The sequence below is a fragment of the Vicia villosa genome, unplaced genomic scaffold, assembly GCF_029867415.1.
Source record: "Vicia villosa cultivar HV-30 ecotype Madison, WI unplaced genomic scaffold, Vvil1.0 ctg.000960F_1_1_1, whole genome shotgun sequence".
NCBI classification, from domain to species: Eukaryota; Viridiplantae; Streptophyta; class Magnoliopsida; order Fabales; family Fabaceae; genus Vicia; species Vicia villosa.
Window position 1 is genome coordinate 19,582 of NW_026705431.1, and position 20,357 is coordinate 39,938.

The following is a 20,357-nucleotide window of genomic DNA, read 5'->3' on the forward strand; positions in this document are numbered from 1 at the left end:
AATGAACCGAGGGCAACATTTGCTTTAGGCATCCTCGGAATCGAGGGACTTGACTATTTATAGGCAACAATAATAAGGCAACATGCAACAAGAGGGTTTACCCAAAAGTGTGTGTGTGTGGCACAATCAGGTGGTTCAATTCAGTTATATTATCTTGTAATTAGTGATTCTATGTTCAATTTAGGGTTGCACTCCCTAGGATTACTAACCACGCAGTTATAAACAAATAATACAAAACCTAACTATTACAAGGCCTCGGGTGGGGGATTACATGGCCAAAAACCCGTTGGTGCAGAAAAATAAAGGCAAAGAATAAAGGCAGAAAATAAGAGGGAAAAATAATTAATTTAAATATCTTGAGCCTTCATCGCTCCTTGATCAACCCTAAAAATTAGAATGAAGAAGAGAAAATGTTAGTGCATTAAAGATCGGCAACCCTGATTTACCGGGATAAATCAGGGTTAGAAACCATAAGATTAAATAATTTAAAGATCAATCATTTAAATAACACCAAAGGTTAAAGAAAAGTCGAGAGTTCGAGATAATATATCAATTAAATAATTATTGGATTAAATCCTAATTATTTAATTGATTAAAAATATTTGTGAAAATAGAATTGAATTTTAAATAAAAGAAAAAAAAACAATTATTAATAAAATTGTAAAAAATCGAACTTCCGATAAAAAGTAGATAATTATAATTTTATTATAAAAACTAATTTATTAAGATAAATAAAAAATATAAATAATAATAATTATAATAGAAAAAGAAAATAAGAAAATAAAATAAAAGTATTTATGTAATTAAAAAAAATAGAAAAAACTTAGCTTTTGATCTGGTGTGGTGACCCTATGAGATTCCATGGTGCGTCAGCGTCTTCAGGATGTTGGATCTGATGGGAACAGGATCTGATAGTGGTGGTCGACGATGTACCGTAAGCGTCCATTGGTCATACGCACATGATCTGCAATCTTATAAGAAGAAGAAAATAAACAAAACTTTTTCAAGAAACCAGGCTCGAACCATGGTCCTTGCACATAGACATTCTTTGGGCGCGCGCTCTCCACTAGGCCATTGTTAATACGCTGTTAATGACATGGACGCTGATTATAATATAAGAAACAAAGTTGCTAATTAAATTTAAAAAATCCGCGCCCAGGCAGAGTCATCTTCTTCGTGGATTTTCTGCAAAACACAACATTTTAGGCCACGGTTTCACGTCGTAGCCGTAGGTCTCCTCCCTCAAATCCTGCAAATTAGCGACAAATAATACCAAACGACTGCCCAAGTTAATCATAAACAAACCCCCGACTCCACTTTCACCCTCAATTCGGCCTAAAATTGCCCCTAATTAGAATTCCCAATTTCAAAAGCTCAAAACCCTAAACATGGCACAACCTCTAATCCGCGACCAAACACAAATTGAATAGCACAGAACGTTTCCACTCATTCTCAAGATCAAGAATATATACTCATATGTTATTTATGATGATTGTATGAGTGAAATCAAATTCAAAATTTTTAGTGCAAAACGTGTTTATGAGTGTCGCGATTCTTGACGTCTCAGACTCCAATGATGATTCAGACGGCTTCAGAAAAGTCTCAGGAGTGTAATTTGATCTTTAATTTGGCTTGAGATTGGCTGCAATCCTAAAACAGAATCTAGAATTTTCTTGAGTTTCTTTGAAGTTTGTGAAGAGCTTGGAGGCAGCCAATCCTTATTTTTCATCCTCCCCTCAATGCAAATAAGTTGTATACTTATAGGTGAACACATTAGGGCAACAATTTTGAGTTGAATCTCTTTGAATCCAAGATTGGAACTTTGATTGAAAATTGATTTTCAAAGTTTCTAAATTTGAGCCAAATCCAATATTTTCCAACCAATTAGCTCTTACACGAATTTGATATTGAATATTGAATATTTACATGATTGATATTAGAAACAAATCAAATCTTTTCAATTTTTTTCAAAATATTTGACTTAAATCAATGATTTTAATGAATAAAAATTCAAATAAAAATAAAATATCCATCATATTTTCGTGGATTTCATATTTGGAACTCTTGGATACTTTAGAAGCAAGTTTGGACCCTAAAAAGTTGGGCCTCTTTGCAAAGAAATCCATTTTGAAGCCTTTTGTTTCACATTTTTTTCCTCAAAATTGTCCAACTTTGACAAGGCATATCTCCCTCGATTTTTAAGATATGGATGAGTTCTTGGACTTTTTGGAAACCTCAAGATGTCCTCTTCAAGCCAGTTTGGAACCTTTTTTCCATTTGAAGATTTTATCTTAATGATATGGGCTTTTCCAAAAAACTGCTTTTGGTTGACTTTCATAAAGGACCTATAATCTTTTGATCCATATCTCTCAAATGAAGAATTTTTAGCCTTACTATGTGAGAGACAAAGTTGTAGAGAATTAAATTTCCTTCAAAATAAGCTTTGGATGGAAAATTTCTGATGTTCCATGTGAAAGTTATGGCTGGTCAAAGTTCAGTTGACTTTTAGGTTAAAACCCTAATTTAGAAACTTTGAGTTTTGTTGATTTCTGAGCTTTCCTTGATGAATCATGATCAAACCTTGATCAAATGATGAATGATACTTCAAAATGAGGATGTTGACCAAAAATCAGGAATTTTGACTGTACTTTGACCACAGTTGACTTTTAGGTCAAACTAGTCGACTGTTTATTTTCTGAGCAATTGACCGAGCAATCTTTGGAATTGAAGCTTGTATTTTTCCATAGAGATAGTTTGAAACATAATAAGCCATATGAAATCCATTGGAGACCTTGATTTATTAATTTTCTTCAGAGAAATCAAAACCCTAGTTTAGGAGGTCATTGTTTAGGAGAGCAGGTAAGTGAGCCTAATCCTCAGTGCTTGAGCATTTGAAAGTCAGGTAGATCAAAATATCTTGAAATATGATGGGCAAATTTTGGGGTATGACACATTGGGTAGGTCTTAAGTGAGGAGTTGTAAACGGGGGAGTTTAGCTCTGAATTAATACTGCTTATATTGGACTCCCTCCTTGGCTTGGTAGCCCCAGAGTAGGTTGGTTGAACCGAACTGGGTAAGCAATTCTCTGTGTTCTTTAATGTTTTATGCTTTTTTGTCTTAAAGTATTATTCTGTGTTATTGTGGATGTCATAACATCCAGTAAGACATCGTGTGTGAGTTACTAGAATTTTTAATTGGCATCAGAGTAGGCACCCTGCCTGTCTATATCTGGGTGAGATCTAGGGACATCAAAATTCTGGTACTATGGAGAAGGAGTTGTTAGTGTTTGGGAATAGACCACCCATTATGGATGGCTCTAATTATGACTACTGGAAACCTCGTATGGTAGTTGTTCTAAAGTCTGTGGACAACAAGGCCTGGAGAGTTGTGGAAAATGGATGGAAACATCTTGAGAAGATAGTGGAAGATGGAACCAGTGTTCTAATTCCTGAAGAACAATGAAGCAGAACTGAGGAAGAACTGGCTTTGGGCAATTCCAAGGCACTAAATGCTTTGTTCAATGGAATAGACAAGAATATATTCAGACTTGTGCAGCATTGTGATCTGGCTAAAGAAGTTTGGGATATTCTCAAAACAACTCATGAAGGCACATCCAAAGTTAAGATGTATAAACTTCAAATGCTTACCACCAAGTTTGAAAATCTCAAGATGAAAGAGGATGAGACCATTGATGAGTTATACATGAATATCCTTGAGATTGCCAATACCTCAGGAGCCTTAGGAGAAAAAATATCTGAAGAAAAGCTGGTAAGAAAGATCCTCAGATCATTGCCTAAGAGATTTGCTATGAAGGTGACTGCTATAGAAAAAGCTCAAGACATTAGCAACATGAAGGTGGATGAACTCATTGGTTCTCTACAAACCTTTGAGATGAGTATTTGTGACACTGTTGAAAAGAAGAACAAGAGCATATCTTTTGTTTCCAACACTGAAGATAATTCAAGAGAAAGCAATGGTGGAAGTGATGAAATTTATCACAAGCTATAGCCATGCTTGGAAAACAATTCAATAGGTTCATTAAAAGGGTTGATCAAAAGTCCAGACCCAATGTCAAGAACACTTCCTATGACATCAGCAAGACCTATGATCCTAGCAGAAGATCTAAAGCTGAAGAGAAGCTCAATCAAGGTAAAAGGGTTCAGTGCCATGGATGTGAAAGATATGGACATATTAGAGCTGAATGTCCTACCTACCTCAAGGAGCATAAGAAAGGGTTGTCTGTCACTTGGTCTGATGGAGATTCTGAGAGTGATACTGAAGAGAAATGTGTAGCACTAACTAGTGTATGTACACCTGATTACAAATCCAGTAAAGATGAGCCTACCTTTGAAGAACTTGCAGCCTCGTACAATGAGCTATGTGTCAAGAATGCTGAAGTATGTAAAATAAGGGAGGAGCAAAGGAAACTTATAGAAGTTGGAAGCTGAGAAGAAAGAACATCTGGAAACTATAGTCCATCTCAATGGTGAAGTCAACATGCTAAATTTCAAACTAGATCAGATGTCAAGATCGATCAGAATGCTGAACAATGGAACTTACTCCTTGGAAAAGATTATGGAGCTTGGACTGGAAGTAGGAAACATGTCAGGGGTAGGATTTGTGGCTAAATCAGAATTCATTTATGGGTTCAGAAGATCAAAACCTGAAGCTTACTTGACAAACCAAATGTCAACACTAATGTCCCAACATCAAGGAAACAGAAGAAGGAACCAAACAAAGAAGAAATTCCAAAGATGGAGGTGTCACTACTGTGGAAGATTTGGACACATAAAGCCATTATGTTTCAGACTAGTTGGGTATCCCAACTAAACAGATCAAGACAAACCTAAATATGATACTCTTGACTGTAATCAACAGTGGGTGGCTAAGAATGTTGCTCTACTAGCACACACTTCTCTAAGAATGATTGCCAAGGAAGACTGTACCTTGACAGTGGTTGCTCAAATCATATGACTGGAAGAAAGAACTTATTAGTAGACATCAAACTTGATGACACCAGTTATGTGACTCTTGGTGATGGAGAAATAAGAGAAGTCAAAGGTGTTGGAAATTCAGGATGTCCTGGTGTTCCTAATCTGAATAATGTCTTGCTGGTACAAGGACTGGCTGCAAATCTTATAAGTATCAGCCAACTGTGTGATGAAGGGTTCAATGTCAGATTCACTAAAGAAGAATGTATAGTCACAAATGGAGAAAATGAAGAAGTCATGAAGGGATTTAGGTCTAAGGATAATTGCTACTTATGGGAGCCTAACACCTCAAACTACTCCTCTGCCTACTCCATGATCAGAGAAGAAATCAAGGATGACTGTCAAGAGGTTGATGAATCTGATGAATATGATGAATCTAATGAATCTGATGAAGAATCATATGTTGGAGACCTTACCATCAGTGAAATGGCTGCTGGCTTTACTGAGACATGTCTAATGAATAAGAAACTGTGTGCAAAAGTACGGGAGTATAGGAATACTAATAGACTCCTACTAGAAGAAAGAGTAAGTCTCATGGAAGATATTGCTGATCTGGAAAGAAAGTTAGAAGACACAAGACCTAACGAACAAGCAACCAGGAAGATTGATATTCTGAAAGAAACTGAGCCAACTATCTCAGGAGCATGTGAGAATGTCACAACAGATGCCTTGACATCAAAATTTTCTAATGAGTCAAGTGTGAGCAATGAATCAAAAAGCTCCTCTAGTTGCAATGTTAGAGAGAATGTTGTAACATCAGTTGGCAACATTGTGAAACTTCAGATCATCAAAAATTATTTGGCTACTGATCCTCCCAATCTTGATGGTATTACCAAGATTGTAGATGAAAATCACTCTGAAAAAGTGAAGGGTATGTTAGGTATTTGCCGCCATACAAAATTATAGCAATTAATTCTATTGGGGGAATACACTTTGTACTTTTTAAATATCCATTATTTAAAACTTCCCATATTCAGGTTCTTTGTCAAGTTTCCTCCTACTCCTATATGTCTACAAAAGACGACAACCTACTCTATAGGCTTCAACAATACTTTTCTGAATTTGAACCGCTCCGACACACCCCACAATCGTGTCCCAAGAATCTCTCGGAAGGATCTCAAGATGTCTCAAGAACCTAATGCTTCCTCTTCAGAGAAAGTGTCTCCCATCTTCGACTCGGCAACACATAATGAGTCAACTAACCCTAATCGGGTTCTCAATGTATCTCCTCTAAGGATGATTAGCGCTGATAATTTAAAGACTACAAAGCCAAGAACATCGCATGCAAGAAGACCTAAGGAGGGTGTTCGTACTAAGGGCTCCAATCCCTCATCATCCAACCCCCGTGAGGAACTTACTAAAGAAGGAAAAAGATATGTACATAACTCCATCGCCAAGATTATCAAGCGTATTTTGAATGAAAATCACCAGGTCCCTGGGATATCTGTTCCTTTACAAACTGTGATTCCTGATCCTCCTAAGAGAAAAAGTGATGATGACGATGTTCACACTACTGGTAGTGACATTCACATAACTGAAGAGGAGAACAATGAAGATGTTCAAGAAGATGCTGATAATACCAATGTCATTGAGGATGTCAATGACATCAGAAATTCTGAAGCTGATGATAGTCCAAGGAAAGATGCTGATAATACCAATGTTTCTTATGGATTGACCAAGTGGAAGGAGCTTTATCTCTTGACCTCAAGGGGTATCCCAAGTGTTTTTTTTTGGCCAAAAGCCTTTTGACTTTTGGCCAAATCAAGGTTATTCGTATTTGGCCAAAAACCTTTTGGTTTTTGGCCAAATCAAGGTACTTTCTTTGGCCATTAGCCCTGTTTTGACGAACCACTTTGTTGGCCACTTCCCCACGATGCACCTTCATTGAGCGTCCACACCGGATTTCCAGCACCATCTTGTTGGTTCTTTCTTCTTCAATTCTTTTTATTTTTATTTTTATTTCCTTTCTATTTTTATTTTAATTACTTCTTAATTCCTTTTTTAAGTTAATTAATTTTGGGTTAAATTAATTAGTTAATTAGGGTTAGAGAATAATTAACTTTTTTATTTTATTAAGTAGTTTAGTTAATTTAATTGGATTAGTAATTAGTTAATTTTAATTACTTTAATTAGGTTAATTAATTAATTTAGTTAATTTAATTAGGTTTAGTTTTAACGAAAAAAATAGAAAACCCTAAAAATATATGTTAGGTAGGTGTTGTCCATTAACCTCCGTCTAGGTTTTTACCTTTAGGTTTTCCAATATGGTATTTAACCCTGTAGGTTTATTTTACCCATTAGGTTTTTACCCATTAGGTTTTCTCCCTCACGTGAATGTTGTCAAATAGGGTTAGGGTTTCTCATTCGGGTTATTTTTAGGCTAATCAATTTAATTTTAGGTTTATTAATTTTTAACCTCATTTTCATTTTTAGGTTATAATTTCTTTCGCCTTAAACTAATTTTAGGCTAACCTTTAAGATATAAGATTTATCACCATGAACACCTCATTTGCCTTCAAACCTTGAATTTCTAAAATGCACAATTTCTCTTCTCATCTCTTATTCTGTGTTTGTCGCGTGCCTTTTAATTTTTTATTTTATTTATTTAATTACTTATTTAAATTCTAGAAAATATGTATAGGTCGCCATAAGTTTTCTTGTAATAGTAATTAGGTCTATTTTCTGCATTTTATTTCTGCCTTTATTTTCCGCCTTTTTATTTTTCTATCTACGGGTTTTTGGCTATGTAATCCTCCACCCGAAGCCTTTTAATAGCGTAGGACTTTACTTTCCGCATTCATATTTCTGCCTTTCTTTTACTGCGTGGTTAGTAATATAGGGAGTGACAAGAATGCCAATTGAACATAAATCACTAATTACAAGATAAAATAGCTGAATTGAATCACGTGATTGATGCACCCACACACCTTTAAAGTAATCCCTCTTATTGCTACCTTTCGATAAAAAAATAGTCAAGTTCCTCGGATACGAGGATGCCTTAGAAAATGTTGCCCTCAGTTCACAATCATCAACGAAGATCATAAGTCCCTTCGATGTTGCCTACAAATGTATATGATCTTGTCCCTCAAGGTTGCCTACGATAAGATGATGGCCGCCCCTTTCGAATGCTAGGGTATCCTCATTGGTTGCCTAAAATGACTATTATATCCTTACCTAAGACTTCCTACCCTCTTTATGGTATGGATAGCCTTATGGCGAACGATAATTCTCGATGACCCTTTTCAAATCCAATGAAAAGACTACCTACCCTTCTTATGGTATGGATAGCCATTTCAAATGAAAAACTTAAAGAACAAGAAAGATCCACTCTTAGGGTAGGTGCTTTTAACTTCTTACCCACTATTCAAACTCAAATTACTTTTCACACCCCTTTTCCAAATCAATTCAAAAAGGCTACGCTTATTTACAAGCTAAATTCCTTATTCAAATCTTTTCAATTCACACACGACACTTTTTTTCAAACAATTCAAACAAACAAAGTGAGCTAAGCAATTAAGAGCCCATGGATAACCATGGATACAAAGGGTGCTTACACCTTCCCTTTGTATAACCTACCCCCCGAACTCAAAATATTTCAAAGGTCTTTCATGGTGGCGACTCTTGCTATCCGCACATTTAAAAAAGTCAGTTCTCCCACCGTATTACAGAACTGGCGACTCTGCTGGGGATTTTCTTAAAAGACGGGTTACCTAAAGTTTAGGATTCACTTTAAATGTTTTCAATTGCTTGTCTTGTTTGCTTTATTCTTAAGGGTACTGCTTGGGTGTTATTTGTGTGAAAGATTCTAACCTGAATCTCGAGATACCTTAGGTATATGGCATGAGACCAAGGAGATTGTACGGCGTATACTGCTACGGTTGATATGGTAGCCATCGTTAGTGTGACACTTTGGTTTGTCCTGATGTTCCTTGGGATCCGACTTGAGGAAACATTTGGCTGCTGCGTGGTGTCATTAAGCACTAATTTGCCCCTAGAACCCTAGTTGAACTAGACTTTCGCCTATTAGAAAGTAGTGAGATGGCTGGCTTTGGTTCCGACTGAAGTTGGTTGATACTCGAAGCTACACTCATATGGACTGGACTTTCAGGATGTTTTCGGTCGGTGATTTGATTGCTGAACTGAAATAGTGCCTTCGAGAAATGTTAATGATATGAGCTCCCTAGAACCCGATCTTTATCTAGGATAGGTTGAACCAACTAAACTTCAGTGGGGAGGGTACTTACCTACTGACTTCATGCAAGCCTTTAAACCTAAGGACACTTGTGTGACTTGCTAGTGTATGCTACTAACCCTTTGATTTCCTTGAAGGTTTTGTTGTAGGACTGGGTTGTCCTTACTATCTCACGCTTTGCCTGATGCATTACATTCGCATGATATCATGATACCATGACATCGTAACATAGCATGTTAACTAACCCTTTCAAGGATCTTAGGGATTTAGGGCGCACAATTTCAGGTGCCATTATCAAGGACTAAATTCTCATCAAGGGGCAAGAGGAATTATTTTCCTCTGGCCACATGTCTTCCAATTCAGAGACACAATACCTATCAAGGGGCATGAGGATTTATTTTCCTCTAGCCATACGCCTGCAAGTTTAGAGGTATCCCGAATTAGAGGCTATGACCCACTGGATATGGTGAGCTTGATTCTCCAAAGAAGGACGTTATGAGACCAAATTAGAAGGCTCTTCAGCAAAGCTACAACTACAATGTCGCAAACTAAATTTCCTATAGATCCTTGAAAACATTGCATATGCATTTCATAACATCGCATAACAGGTTTCCATCACAGATTTCTCATCCTCTCCCGCTGTTTATTTTAGCACAAATGAATCTCGAGCAATTTGTCAGAAATCTTCAGGCTCAGAACAATCAGTTCTAAGAGATGGTCCTTAACTTGGCCAAGGGGAAAGAAGAATTGAAGACACTTCTGATCAAGAAGGAGAGGGATAAACATAGGCAACAAGGTGGTCAAGGTAAATGGAAATCCAAACCTAGGCGATCATTCACTTCGTTGCACATGTCGCTATATTCTGTTCCCACCAATCCTGCTCTTTGGTATAAGTATCATGCAAGATGTGCTTATCATTCGAATAGTCCTGGTCATGATACAGAGGATTGTGGAACATTGAATCATAGGATTCAAGACTTAATTGATGACAAGATCATTGATTCCAACTCACCTGAGGAACCTCATATGGCTGACGCTATGCACAACCAGAAAAGTCATAATGAACACAACCAATATGTGGGGGCAGTTCTGATCTCCACACCGGCGCCACAACAAAGTCTTCTAAACAAGCAAGACACGCCTAAGCGTCAGTTCACAAAGATCAATATGTCACTGGCTCAGGTATTGCAACATCTGCTGAAGGCAAACCTAATTACCTTGAGGGATCCTCCTTGGAAGCCTAACACTTTGTCTCGTCAATATAATCATAAGGCGAGATGTGCTTATCACTCCAACTGAATTGGACATGAAACTAATAATTTTTGGATATTAAAGAATAAGATTCAAGATATGATCGATGCTGGTGAAATTGAGTTCAACCCTCCTAAGACTTATGTGGTGATCACTGCCCCCATGCCTAGTCATGACAAGACTGATTAATGTCCAGAATGATGGACTCTTGGATCATTAGTTTTGCTTTCATGTGCAATTTCTATTCTGTTTGTTTAAACATTCGACTTATGATAGACATTATCTATTTTAATAATCATCATCAGTGCATTGCATATGTTTGTCTTGAATAAATCATTTCGCTATCACTCATTTAAACAATGTCTTAACTTTGTTTATGTTTTGTGATATTTAACTCCTGCTAAGCTGTAAGCCTTTTGAGGGAGGATTACGAAAACAATATCGCAACTTCATACAATATGCTTTTGAACATACTATGCTGACGATGTACAGACATTGTTTCAATTCCTAAACAGTGGTGATATAAGGATGTTAATCCATCATCAACCCCTTTGAGCCTAAGGAGTCGAAGTTTCTTTCTCGTACAGATTAAAACCCTTGATCATAACCTGGGGAAGGGTAGTTACTCAGTTAACTCAATTATACTAGCCGTTGTTTACACAAATAATGATGGGTTCCCGAAACCATTAAGTCAGGCAGTCAATATCCACCAAAAAGAAAAAGCTGTTAAGTCAAAATCTATGAAGGAGACTTATCAAAAATCGAAACATCCCGCTGACTATAATCTCAAAATAAACAGTTCAGGCAAAAATTAGGGATAACAAAGTCTAAAAAAGAGGTCACTACAAATCCTCGACAAAATAAAATATTAAAAAAAAGGATGAATGCCTGTCCAAATAAAAGTTCCAGTGCTTCAACCATCACCAAGCGTCAATGTTACGACTTCAAGCTCTGCTAGGATTTAAACGAAAAGTTAACTGAGCATAGGATCGAAGAACATCACGAAGATTGGGATGGGTACAAATAAACTTTGAGCCATTATCCTTTGTTTCTTAAACCATGAATCAAGCCACGTTACAACCCTTGAAAATCCTAACTGAAGCATGGTTAGCTCGAAAGCATAATGTCACCAAAAAGGTATACTGACTCATTAAGGTTTGCCACTAATGCTGAGTTGATATCACGTTTTACAAACATCACGCTTTTACATCTTTGTTTTAATGTTTTTCAAAAACTCAAGACAGACATATGCATTGCATCTCGTGAATTCATTATTAGACATATTCTGCTACATAATTTCAAATGTTAGCATCAGGAAGAATCTGCACAGGGTACGACTAATGACTAAAAGTCATCCTGACAGGCGAAATCACTTCAACAACAACATCTCTTACACTTGACTAAGTTATTTAGAAGTCAATGAATACAAGGGGCGTGACATTATTGTCCAATCAATCTGGGGCAATCAGGTCAAGATTCCAAGAATCTCTCAAGAATGCCAAACAGTCAGAGGCATGCACCAAGTGGGTCTGAAGCTACTTCTCGATCAGTCAGGGGCATCATACTAAGTACTAAGGGCATGTCACCCATAGTACACATCTCATAAGGTCCTCACGAGGCGAATCTCTTCAAATTCCCTAATAGCTTGGGTAAAGCTATGCAAGACATGTTTGACACTTCGATCAATACTCATTGGTGTGTCCCAATCAATACAAGTCTAGGAATGACAGTTAATATAACCACAGGGGGCAAAGTTCAAGGTATCCATGTCTTCCCCTAGAGCCGGTTTCACAAGATCATATCCCCACAGGGTATTCCTCAAGAAGCTATCTTCAATCCCTCCTCCAACAAGGTTTATTCATCTCTCTTATCTCCGGCCAGGGTACGTCAAGATCGATCTTTCAAATTACTTCTTTCCTCAAGCAGAAGTCAAAAATCCCCAGCCGAGCATCCTCGACCATGAAACGGGAGTTCCTATTCTCCACAACAGTCAGGGATTTATTTTCCTCGCCAGACACTACTACAATTTACTGTCGTCAATAACGAAATTTTGCATCCATACTTCATAAACCTCATGGCATACACATAATATTCTCATTCATTTAAAAAAAAAAGCCATCATACAATTCATACATCATGACATTGCATAAATCTAATGTTGCTTTTTTCAATTTATTTCTACAATCAAATGAACATTATCTTCTAGATATAGTGCAGAGATAATCAAGTCAACGATTTAATTCTGACACTCATTCTAGATGAAGATTTAGTTCTGATACTTAATTTTGAATATCTTCCAGAGATAGTTCAGAAATATTCAAGACAAAGATTTAGTTCTGATACTTAACTTTGGATATCTTCCAAAGATAGTTCAGAAATAATCAAGACAGAGATTTAGTTCTGATACTTAATTTTGGATATCTTCCAGAGATAGTTCAGAAATAATTAAGACAGAGATTTAGTTCTGATAATTAATTTTGGATATCTTCCAGAGATAATTCAGAGATAATCAAGACAGAGATTTAATTCTGATACTTAATTTTGGATATCTTCCAGAGATAGTTCAGAGATAATCAAGACAGATTTAGTTGTGATACTTAATTTTGGATATCTTCCAGAGATAGTTCAGAGATAATCAAGACAAAGATTTAGTTCTGATACTTAATTTTGGATATCTTCCAGAGATAGTTCAGAAATAATCAAGACAGATATTTAGTTCTGATACTTAATTTTGGATATCTTCCAAAGATAGTTCAGAAATAATCAAGACAGAGATTTAGTTCTGATACTTAATTTTGGATATCTTCCAGAGATAGTTCAGAAATAATTAAGACAGAGATTTAGTTCTGATAATTAATTTTGGATATCTTCCAGAGATTATTCAGAGATAATCAAGACAGAGATTTAATTCTGATACTTAATTTTGGATATCTTCCAGAGATAGTTCAGAGATAATCAAGACAGATTTAGTTGTGATACTTAATTTTGGATATCTTCCAGAGATAGTTCAGAGATAATCAAGACAAAGATTTAGTTCTGATACTTAATTTTGGATATCTTCCAGAGATAGTTCAGAAATAATCAAGACAGATATTTAGTTCTGATACTTAATTTTGGATATCTTCCAAAGATAGTTCAGAAATAATCAAGACAGAGATTTAGTTCTGATACTTAATTTTGGATATCTTCCAGAGATAGTTCAGAAATAATTAAGACAGAGATTTAGTTCTGATAATTAATTTTGGATATCTTCCAGAGATTATTCAGAGATAATCAAGACAGAGATTTAATTCTGATACTTAATTTTGGATATCTTCCAGAGATAGTTCAGAGATAATCAAGACAGATTTAGTTGTGATACTTAATTTTGGATATCTTCCAGAGATAGTTCAGAGATAATCAAGACAAAGATTTAGTTCTGATACTTAATTTTGGATATCTTCCATCGATAGTTCAGAAATAATCAAGGTAGAGATTTAGTTCTGATACTTAATTTTGAATATCTTCCAGAGACAATTCATAAATAATCAAGACATAGATTTAGTTCTGATACTTAATGTTGGGTACTCCCTAGAGATAGTTCAGAGATAATCAAGACAATGATTTAGTTCTGATACTTAATTTTGGGTACTCCCTAGAGATAGTTCAGAGATAATCAAGACAATGATTTAGTTCTGATACTTAGTTTCGGGTACTCTCCAGAGATAGTTCAGAGATAATCAAGAGACTTCTGATCTAATTCTATCACCATGAACGGTGTAGAAACGATCGTCCGTCAAAGATCTAATTCAGCTACTACGAATAGTGCTGACACGATCAACATTCAAAGATATAACTCTATCATCACGAACGGTGTAGACACGATCATCCTTCAAAGATCTAATTCAGTTACTACGAACGGTGCTGACACGATCCTCATTCAAAGATCTAATTCTATCATCAAGAACGGTGTAGACACAATCATCCTTCAAAGATCTAATTCAGTTACTACGAACGGTGCTGACATAATCAACATTCAAAGATCTAATTCTATCATCACGAATGGTGTAGACACAATCATCCTTCAAAGATATAATTAGGCCACCACGAATGGTGCTGACACGATCGACATTCAAAGATCTGATTCTATCATCACAAACGATGAAGACACGATCAACCTTCAAAGATCTAATTCGGTCACCACGAATGGTGCTGACACGATTGACCTTCAAAGATCTAGTTCTATCATCAAGAACGGTGTAGACACGATTATCCTTCAAAGAAAGAGGAAGATAAAATTAATACGAAAGTTTATCCTGACACTCATCAATACATTGGATCCAGTCTAATGTACGACTCATCCTAAGTACATCCCTTCAGATATAGCCTAATGTACGGTTATTCCTAACAACCATATGACATTCCCTCAGATACAGTCTAGCGTACGACTTTTTCTGATCCCTATCTTATCTCCAAAAAATAGATGGCATCTTTAAGCCCATCTCTAACAAACACTTCTCAATACTTCGAGCTCGGATATAGTCTAATATACGACTCATTCTAACTTTCATATTATCAAGATCAGATGACATCTTTAAGCCAATCTCACACAACTTTCTGTCAACGTCCAGATGGAATCTTTAAGCCCATCCCGATAACTTTCTATCAACAACCAGATGGCATCTTTAAGCCCGTCTCCGATAGTACTTCACCAACACTTGGATGGCATCTTTAAGTCCATCTTCGACAAAAGTCCATGCCTTAGCAAGGGCAAATTCCTGGGTATTCTAGTGTTCAATCCTCTTCTACCTTCAGATTCCGATAGGCACACAAGCCAATCTACATCCTCAGGTTTTAGAAGATTGAACAGGGGCAACTGTCATACCCAAAAATTTGCCCTCTCATTTTTAAAGACAAATCTTCAAATGCGAAAATAGTTGAAGAGGACACCCTAAGCTTTCCAACAAATTCAAAATTATTCCCAAATAATGAGAATTGAGAAAATTATGGCTGGTGAAAGTTGAGAAATTTTGAGTCAGTGCATAAAATCCAAATTGAGCAAATTCATTATTGGGCCACAGTTTTAATCCAATCACCCCTTAAATTGTTTTATTTTAATTGTTTTGATTTATTCATTTAAATAATTCAAAATAAAGAAAATAAAATAAATTAAGCTCTTAGTGAGGTCCAAGCCCATTTTCCTTTTAACCTAATATTTTCTTATAAATAACTAACAACCCTTATTTTTAACCATTCACCTCTACCAAATTCTCTGTTCCCATACACTAACAATCAATAACTCTCATAATTTTACACCCATCTACAAAAAAACATTTACCATCGTTTCTGACCGTTACGAATAATCTTCTGTCATTCTAATTCCGGTTGCAGCAGAGTGATAAATTTTCCAGCCTATCAGCTGAATTCTGAAACTACTATTTCAATTTGCTCCGAATGTTTTCCAGAAGTTCAGAAAAAAATCGAGGATTTCGACGCTCAAAATCGCAAATTCCTCGTTTTTCTATTTTATTTGATTTAATTTCTATTTTCATATTTTCAAAAAACTCTCAAAATATTTGTAGCTTCGTTATCTTGTTTTATTTGATTTATAATCAGGTTTTTATATTTTATTGATTTTATTTTGATCACTTTTCTATTATTCTATATGTTTTCTTAACCGTAACATTGTAGTGGTTTATGAACAGGTTTCTTATGGATTGACCAAGTGGAAGGAGCTTTATCCCTTGACCTCAAGGGGTATCCCAAGTGTTTTTTTTGGCCAAAAGCCTTTTCACTTTTGGCCAAATCAAGGTTATTCGTATTTGGCCAAAAACCTTTTGGTTTTTGGCCAAATGAAGGTACTTCCTTTAGCCATTAACCCTGTTTTGGCGAAATACTTTGTTGGTTCTTTCTTCTTCAATTCTTTTTCTTTTTCTTTTTATTTTTCTTTCTTTTCTCTTTTTATTTTAATTACTTCTTAATTCCTTTTTTAAGTTTTTTTTTTAGTAATCAAGAATTCACTAACGGGAGAACAAAGGGTTCTCCAACCTGTTTACACAAGAAGCGGCCAAAACCCCCCAAAATAGAAAGAGAAATTACCAACCAATTTTAATTACGAAAGAAAATATAAGGGATCCTTATTAAATTCATAAAAACTATAATTGGACTTAGTAATTTCTCACAAAAAGGACCACTTCCAAACTAACAACTTTACATTCCACACTGTATTATCAACATTCCAACCGTCATTGCGAAAGCAAATACCGTTCCGTATTAACCAAATCGACCACGTGGTTGCCATCCAAATAAGACCACACTTTCCCTCCCTAACTTTGTTGTCTTTACAATAAATATACCAATCCAAAAAATTAGCTAAACAATCCTCCTGCTTACCTGCTGGTTTACCTATCCACAACGCAATATCGTTCCAAATTATGTCCACCACTTTACAATTAAAAAAGGAGTGATTTCTACTCTCCCATTCCACATCACAAAAAGAGCATCTTAAAGAGTTTAAAGGGAAAAAATACCTCTATTCTTCAAGAGATCTTTAGTAGGTAATCTATTAACAAAAAGCCTCCATCCAAAAATCCTTATTTTAAAAGGAACCTCCATCTTCCAAATTTTGGCCACAACCGCATCATTTCTATTACGAGGACCAAAGGGGATGTGAAAAGAAGCATTAAAATTGTAACAAGAAGCTACCGAAAACTCACCTCCTTTATCCCCTTGCCAACTAACTTTGTCTCCATTATCTAAGACACACACAATCGTCGGTAATTTCAATCGAAGAGAATAAATTGCTTGAAGAATGCCGGGTGTCAAAAATCTATGTTTAATACCAAAATCTCCCCAACACCACTCACCGTTACTCCACCCTCCCATCCCACGAACCGAAACATTTTGAAGGCAAGACAACAAATAAAGACCCGAAAATTCATCCCTTAAAATAATTCCCTCCACCCATCTAGCTTCCCAAAAAGGAGTGGAATAACCTTTACCAATCTTAAACTTACAAAATATTTGGATAAAGAAGGTTTATCCCTAGAATCCCCACAAAACACCTTCATGGAAATGTCACCATACCGAGCTCTTAAAACCTCATACCATAAATTATCATTGCCTTTAAGAATTCTCCACCTCCATTTGTTAAGAAGCGCAAGATTAAAATCCAACACATTTTTAATACCCAAACCCCCCAATTCTTTAGAAAGTCACACCTTCTTCCAACTCACCCATTGAATCTTCCTCTTTTCCTCAACACCACCCCACAAAAAATTACCTTGAATTCTCGAAAACTCTTTGGCCACCTTCTTCGGCATCTTGTAAAAAGATATGGTGAAAATAGACATAGAACAAAGAGTAGAACTCAAGAGAGTGATCCTACCTCCAATATTTAAGAAACGATTTTTCCACCCGGACAAGCGGTTCTTAATTTTGTTGACAAGAGGAACCCAAGAGGAGAACTTCCTAGGATTGGCACCAATAATAATTCCAAGAAATTTGAAAGAATTATCTTCCACCCTACAAGAAAGAACATGCGCCGCCGCTTCCAAAAAGATGGGATTTGTGTTGATTCCAATCAATTTGCTCTTGTGGTAACTAATGCCAAGTCCCGACACGAGTTCAAAAGCCTTCAAAACCGCCTTGATAGCCCACACATGCTTCCAATTCCCTTCCCCAATCAACAACGTATCATCCGCAAATTGGAGAATATCAACCAAATAACTTCCATTAACGGTGAAACCACTAAATTCCCCTATCTCCAAGGACTTCCTAACCAACCCCGTCAAAGCTTCCGCCACCAACACAAAAAGAAAAGTTGAAAGCAGATCACCTTGCCTCAATCCTTTCTCCACCGCAAATTCGTTAGTCGGACTACCATTAACCAAAACGGACATATGACTTTGGAAAACCAAAAGTTCCATCCATCTAACCCACTTCGCTTAAAAACCCATCTTCTCCAACATAAATCTTAAAAAATTCCAATTCACCTTATCATAAGCTTTTTCAAAATCCACCTTAAAAAGGAGCCAATTCCTCCCCTCCTTTTTAGCATAGTCAACCACTTCATTTGCCACTAACACTCCGTCAAGGAGTTGTCGACCCGACACAAACGCTGTTTGGCAAGATGAAATAATAGAATTCAACACCTTTTTTAATCTACCGGCAAAGAGCTTCGCAATAGCTTTGTACATACAACCAACTAAACATATAGGCCTATAGTCATCCAACGAAACCGGATTGGGAGACTTCGGAATCAACGACAAGAAAGATGAAGTGACCGCTTTAGATAAAGCCTCACCAGAATGAAAACAATTAAAGAACCGCACAAAATCCTCTTTGACAAAAGCCCAACATTTTTTGATGAATAAAAAGGAATATCCATCCGGACCCGGACTCTTCGAGTTACCACAATTTCAAATAGCTTCTTTAATCTCCTCCTCAAGGAATGGTTTCTCAAGCTCCAACACTTCTTCTCTATTAATTTTATTGAAATTAATTCCTCCCAACACTGACCTTACTTGGTCCACTTCCAAAAATTTATTTGAAAAGTGACGGCAAACCTCCTCCTTCACCTCCTCCACCGAATCCAACAAAATCCCCGAAGATGATACTGGACCAATTTGATTATGTCTTCTTCTCTCCTTCATGGCTTTATGGAAAAAATTACTATTGCAATCTCCCTCTTTCAACCACTTCAATTTTGATTTTTGAGCGAGCATATTTTCTTTTATCCTCAAATTCAACCAAAATCTAATTGTCGCCTTCTTCCTATCTAACACAACATCGGTGCAATTATCATGTAAGACTAGTTCCAACCTATCATCCCCGATATTTATATCCCTCACATCCTCCTCCACCTCCAGGTCTATCTTCCCGAAGACGTACTTGTTCCACCACCTCAACCTATCTTTCAAACGACGGAGTTTTTCTTTCAAAATGAAATCCCCTCTTCCTTCAACTTGTATCTCTTTCCACTCCTTCTCTATGAAAGGAATAAAAGAATCAAAAGAAAACCATTCATTATTGAACTTAAAAGGTTTCAGCCCCCAATTGTTGTTATCCAACACGAGCCAAACGGGACAATGATCCGATATATCTCTCTCTTCAATCTTTTGACCAATAACCTTCCATCTATCAACAATCACCTCCGATAAAAGAAATCTATCAATACGACTCATGGACCTCCCATCCCCACTATACCATGAGAATTTCTTACCTTTGCAAGGAACCACCAATTCACTCTTCTCCACAAACTACGCAAAAATATTCATACCATTGTTATTATCATTCAAAGCTCTCCCTTTCCTTTAACTACGGTGCTTGACGGCATTGAAATCCCCTCCAATAATCCATTCGCCATCCGAGAAACTCTCCTTCAACTCTAACAACTTACCCCAAATCTCCTTCTTCTTTGATAAAATACACGACGAATAAACATTAACAATATAGTAAATAAAGCTCTTCCAAACCACTTTAATCCCTAAGAATCCTTCACCCTTGAAACTTTGAATTACCTTCAAGACTCCATCTTTCCATAGTGTTATTAAACCTCCAGACAAACCAGTTGAATTTGAGAACGAGTACCCGATAGACGTATTACTCCACAAACTTTGCGCACAAAATCCATGCATATTCACCATCTTAGTTTCTTGAATAAAAAACATATCCGCCCCACCTTTTTTAATTAAGGAACTAATTCTTCATCTTTTAAGAGCATTAGCTCCCCCCCTTATATTCAAAGTGCCAATTATCATTAAGACCACTTTGTATTCTCCTTCCCTCCATCCTTCAAATTATTTTCCCCTAATACTACCTCCTCCGAACTCGTCAATGGACATTTTTTACCCACCCTTCCCACCACACCCAAAGCAACAATTGACGCCTTCAATTTACCTCCCCTTTCTTCCTCTAAAAACCCCCATTGTTATCTATTATTC

At 36.5% G+C, this 20,357-nt stretch overlaps 1 protein-coding gene across 1 annotated transcript; it reads right to left on the reverse strand.

The window, feature by feature from the left end:
- Positions 1-18,833: 18,833 nt before the first annotated feature.
- On the reverse strand, positions 18,834-20,060 carry LOC131632551 (uncharacterized). Its single transcript, XM_058903290.1, has 2 exons — positions 19,935-20,060; positions 18,834-19,673 (listed from the first exon to the last, which is right to left on the reverse strand). The coding sequence occupies exons 1-2, from the start codon at positions 20,058-20,060 to the stop codon at positions 18,834-18,836; spliced, it is 966 nt and encodes a 321-aa protein (XP_058759273.1).
- Positions 20,061-20,357: the final 297 nt, after the last annotated feature.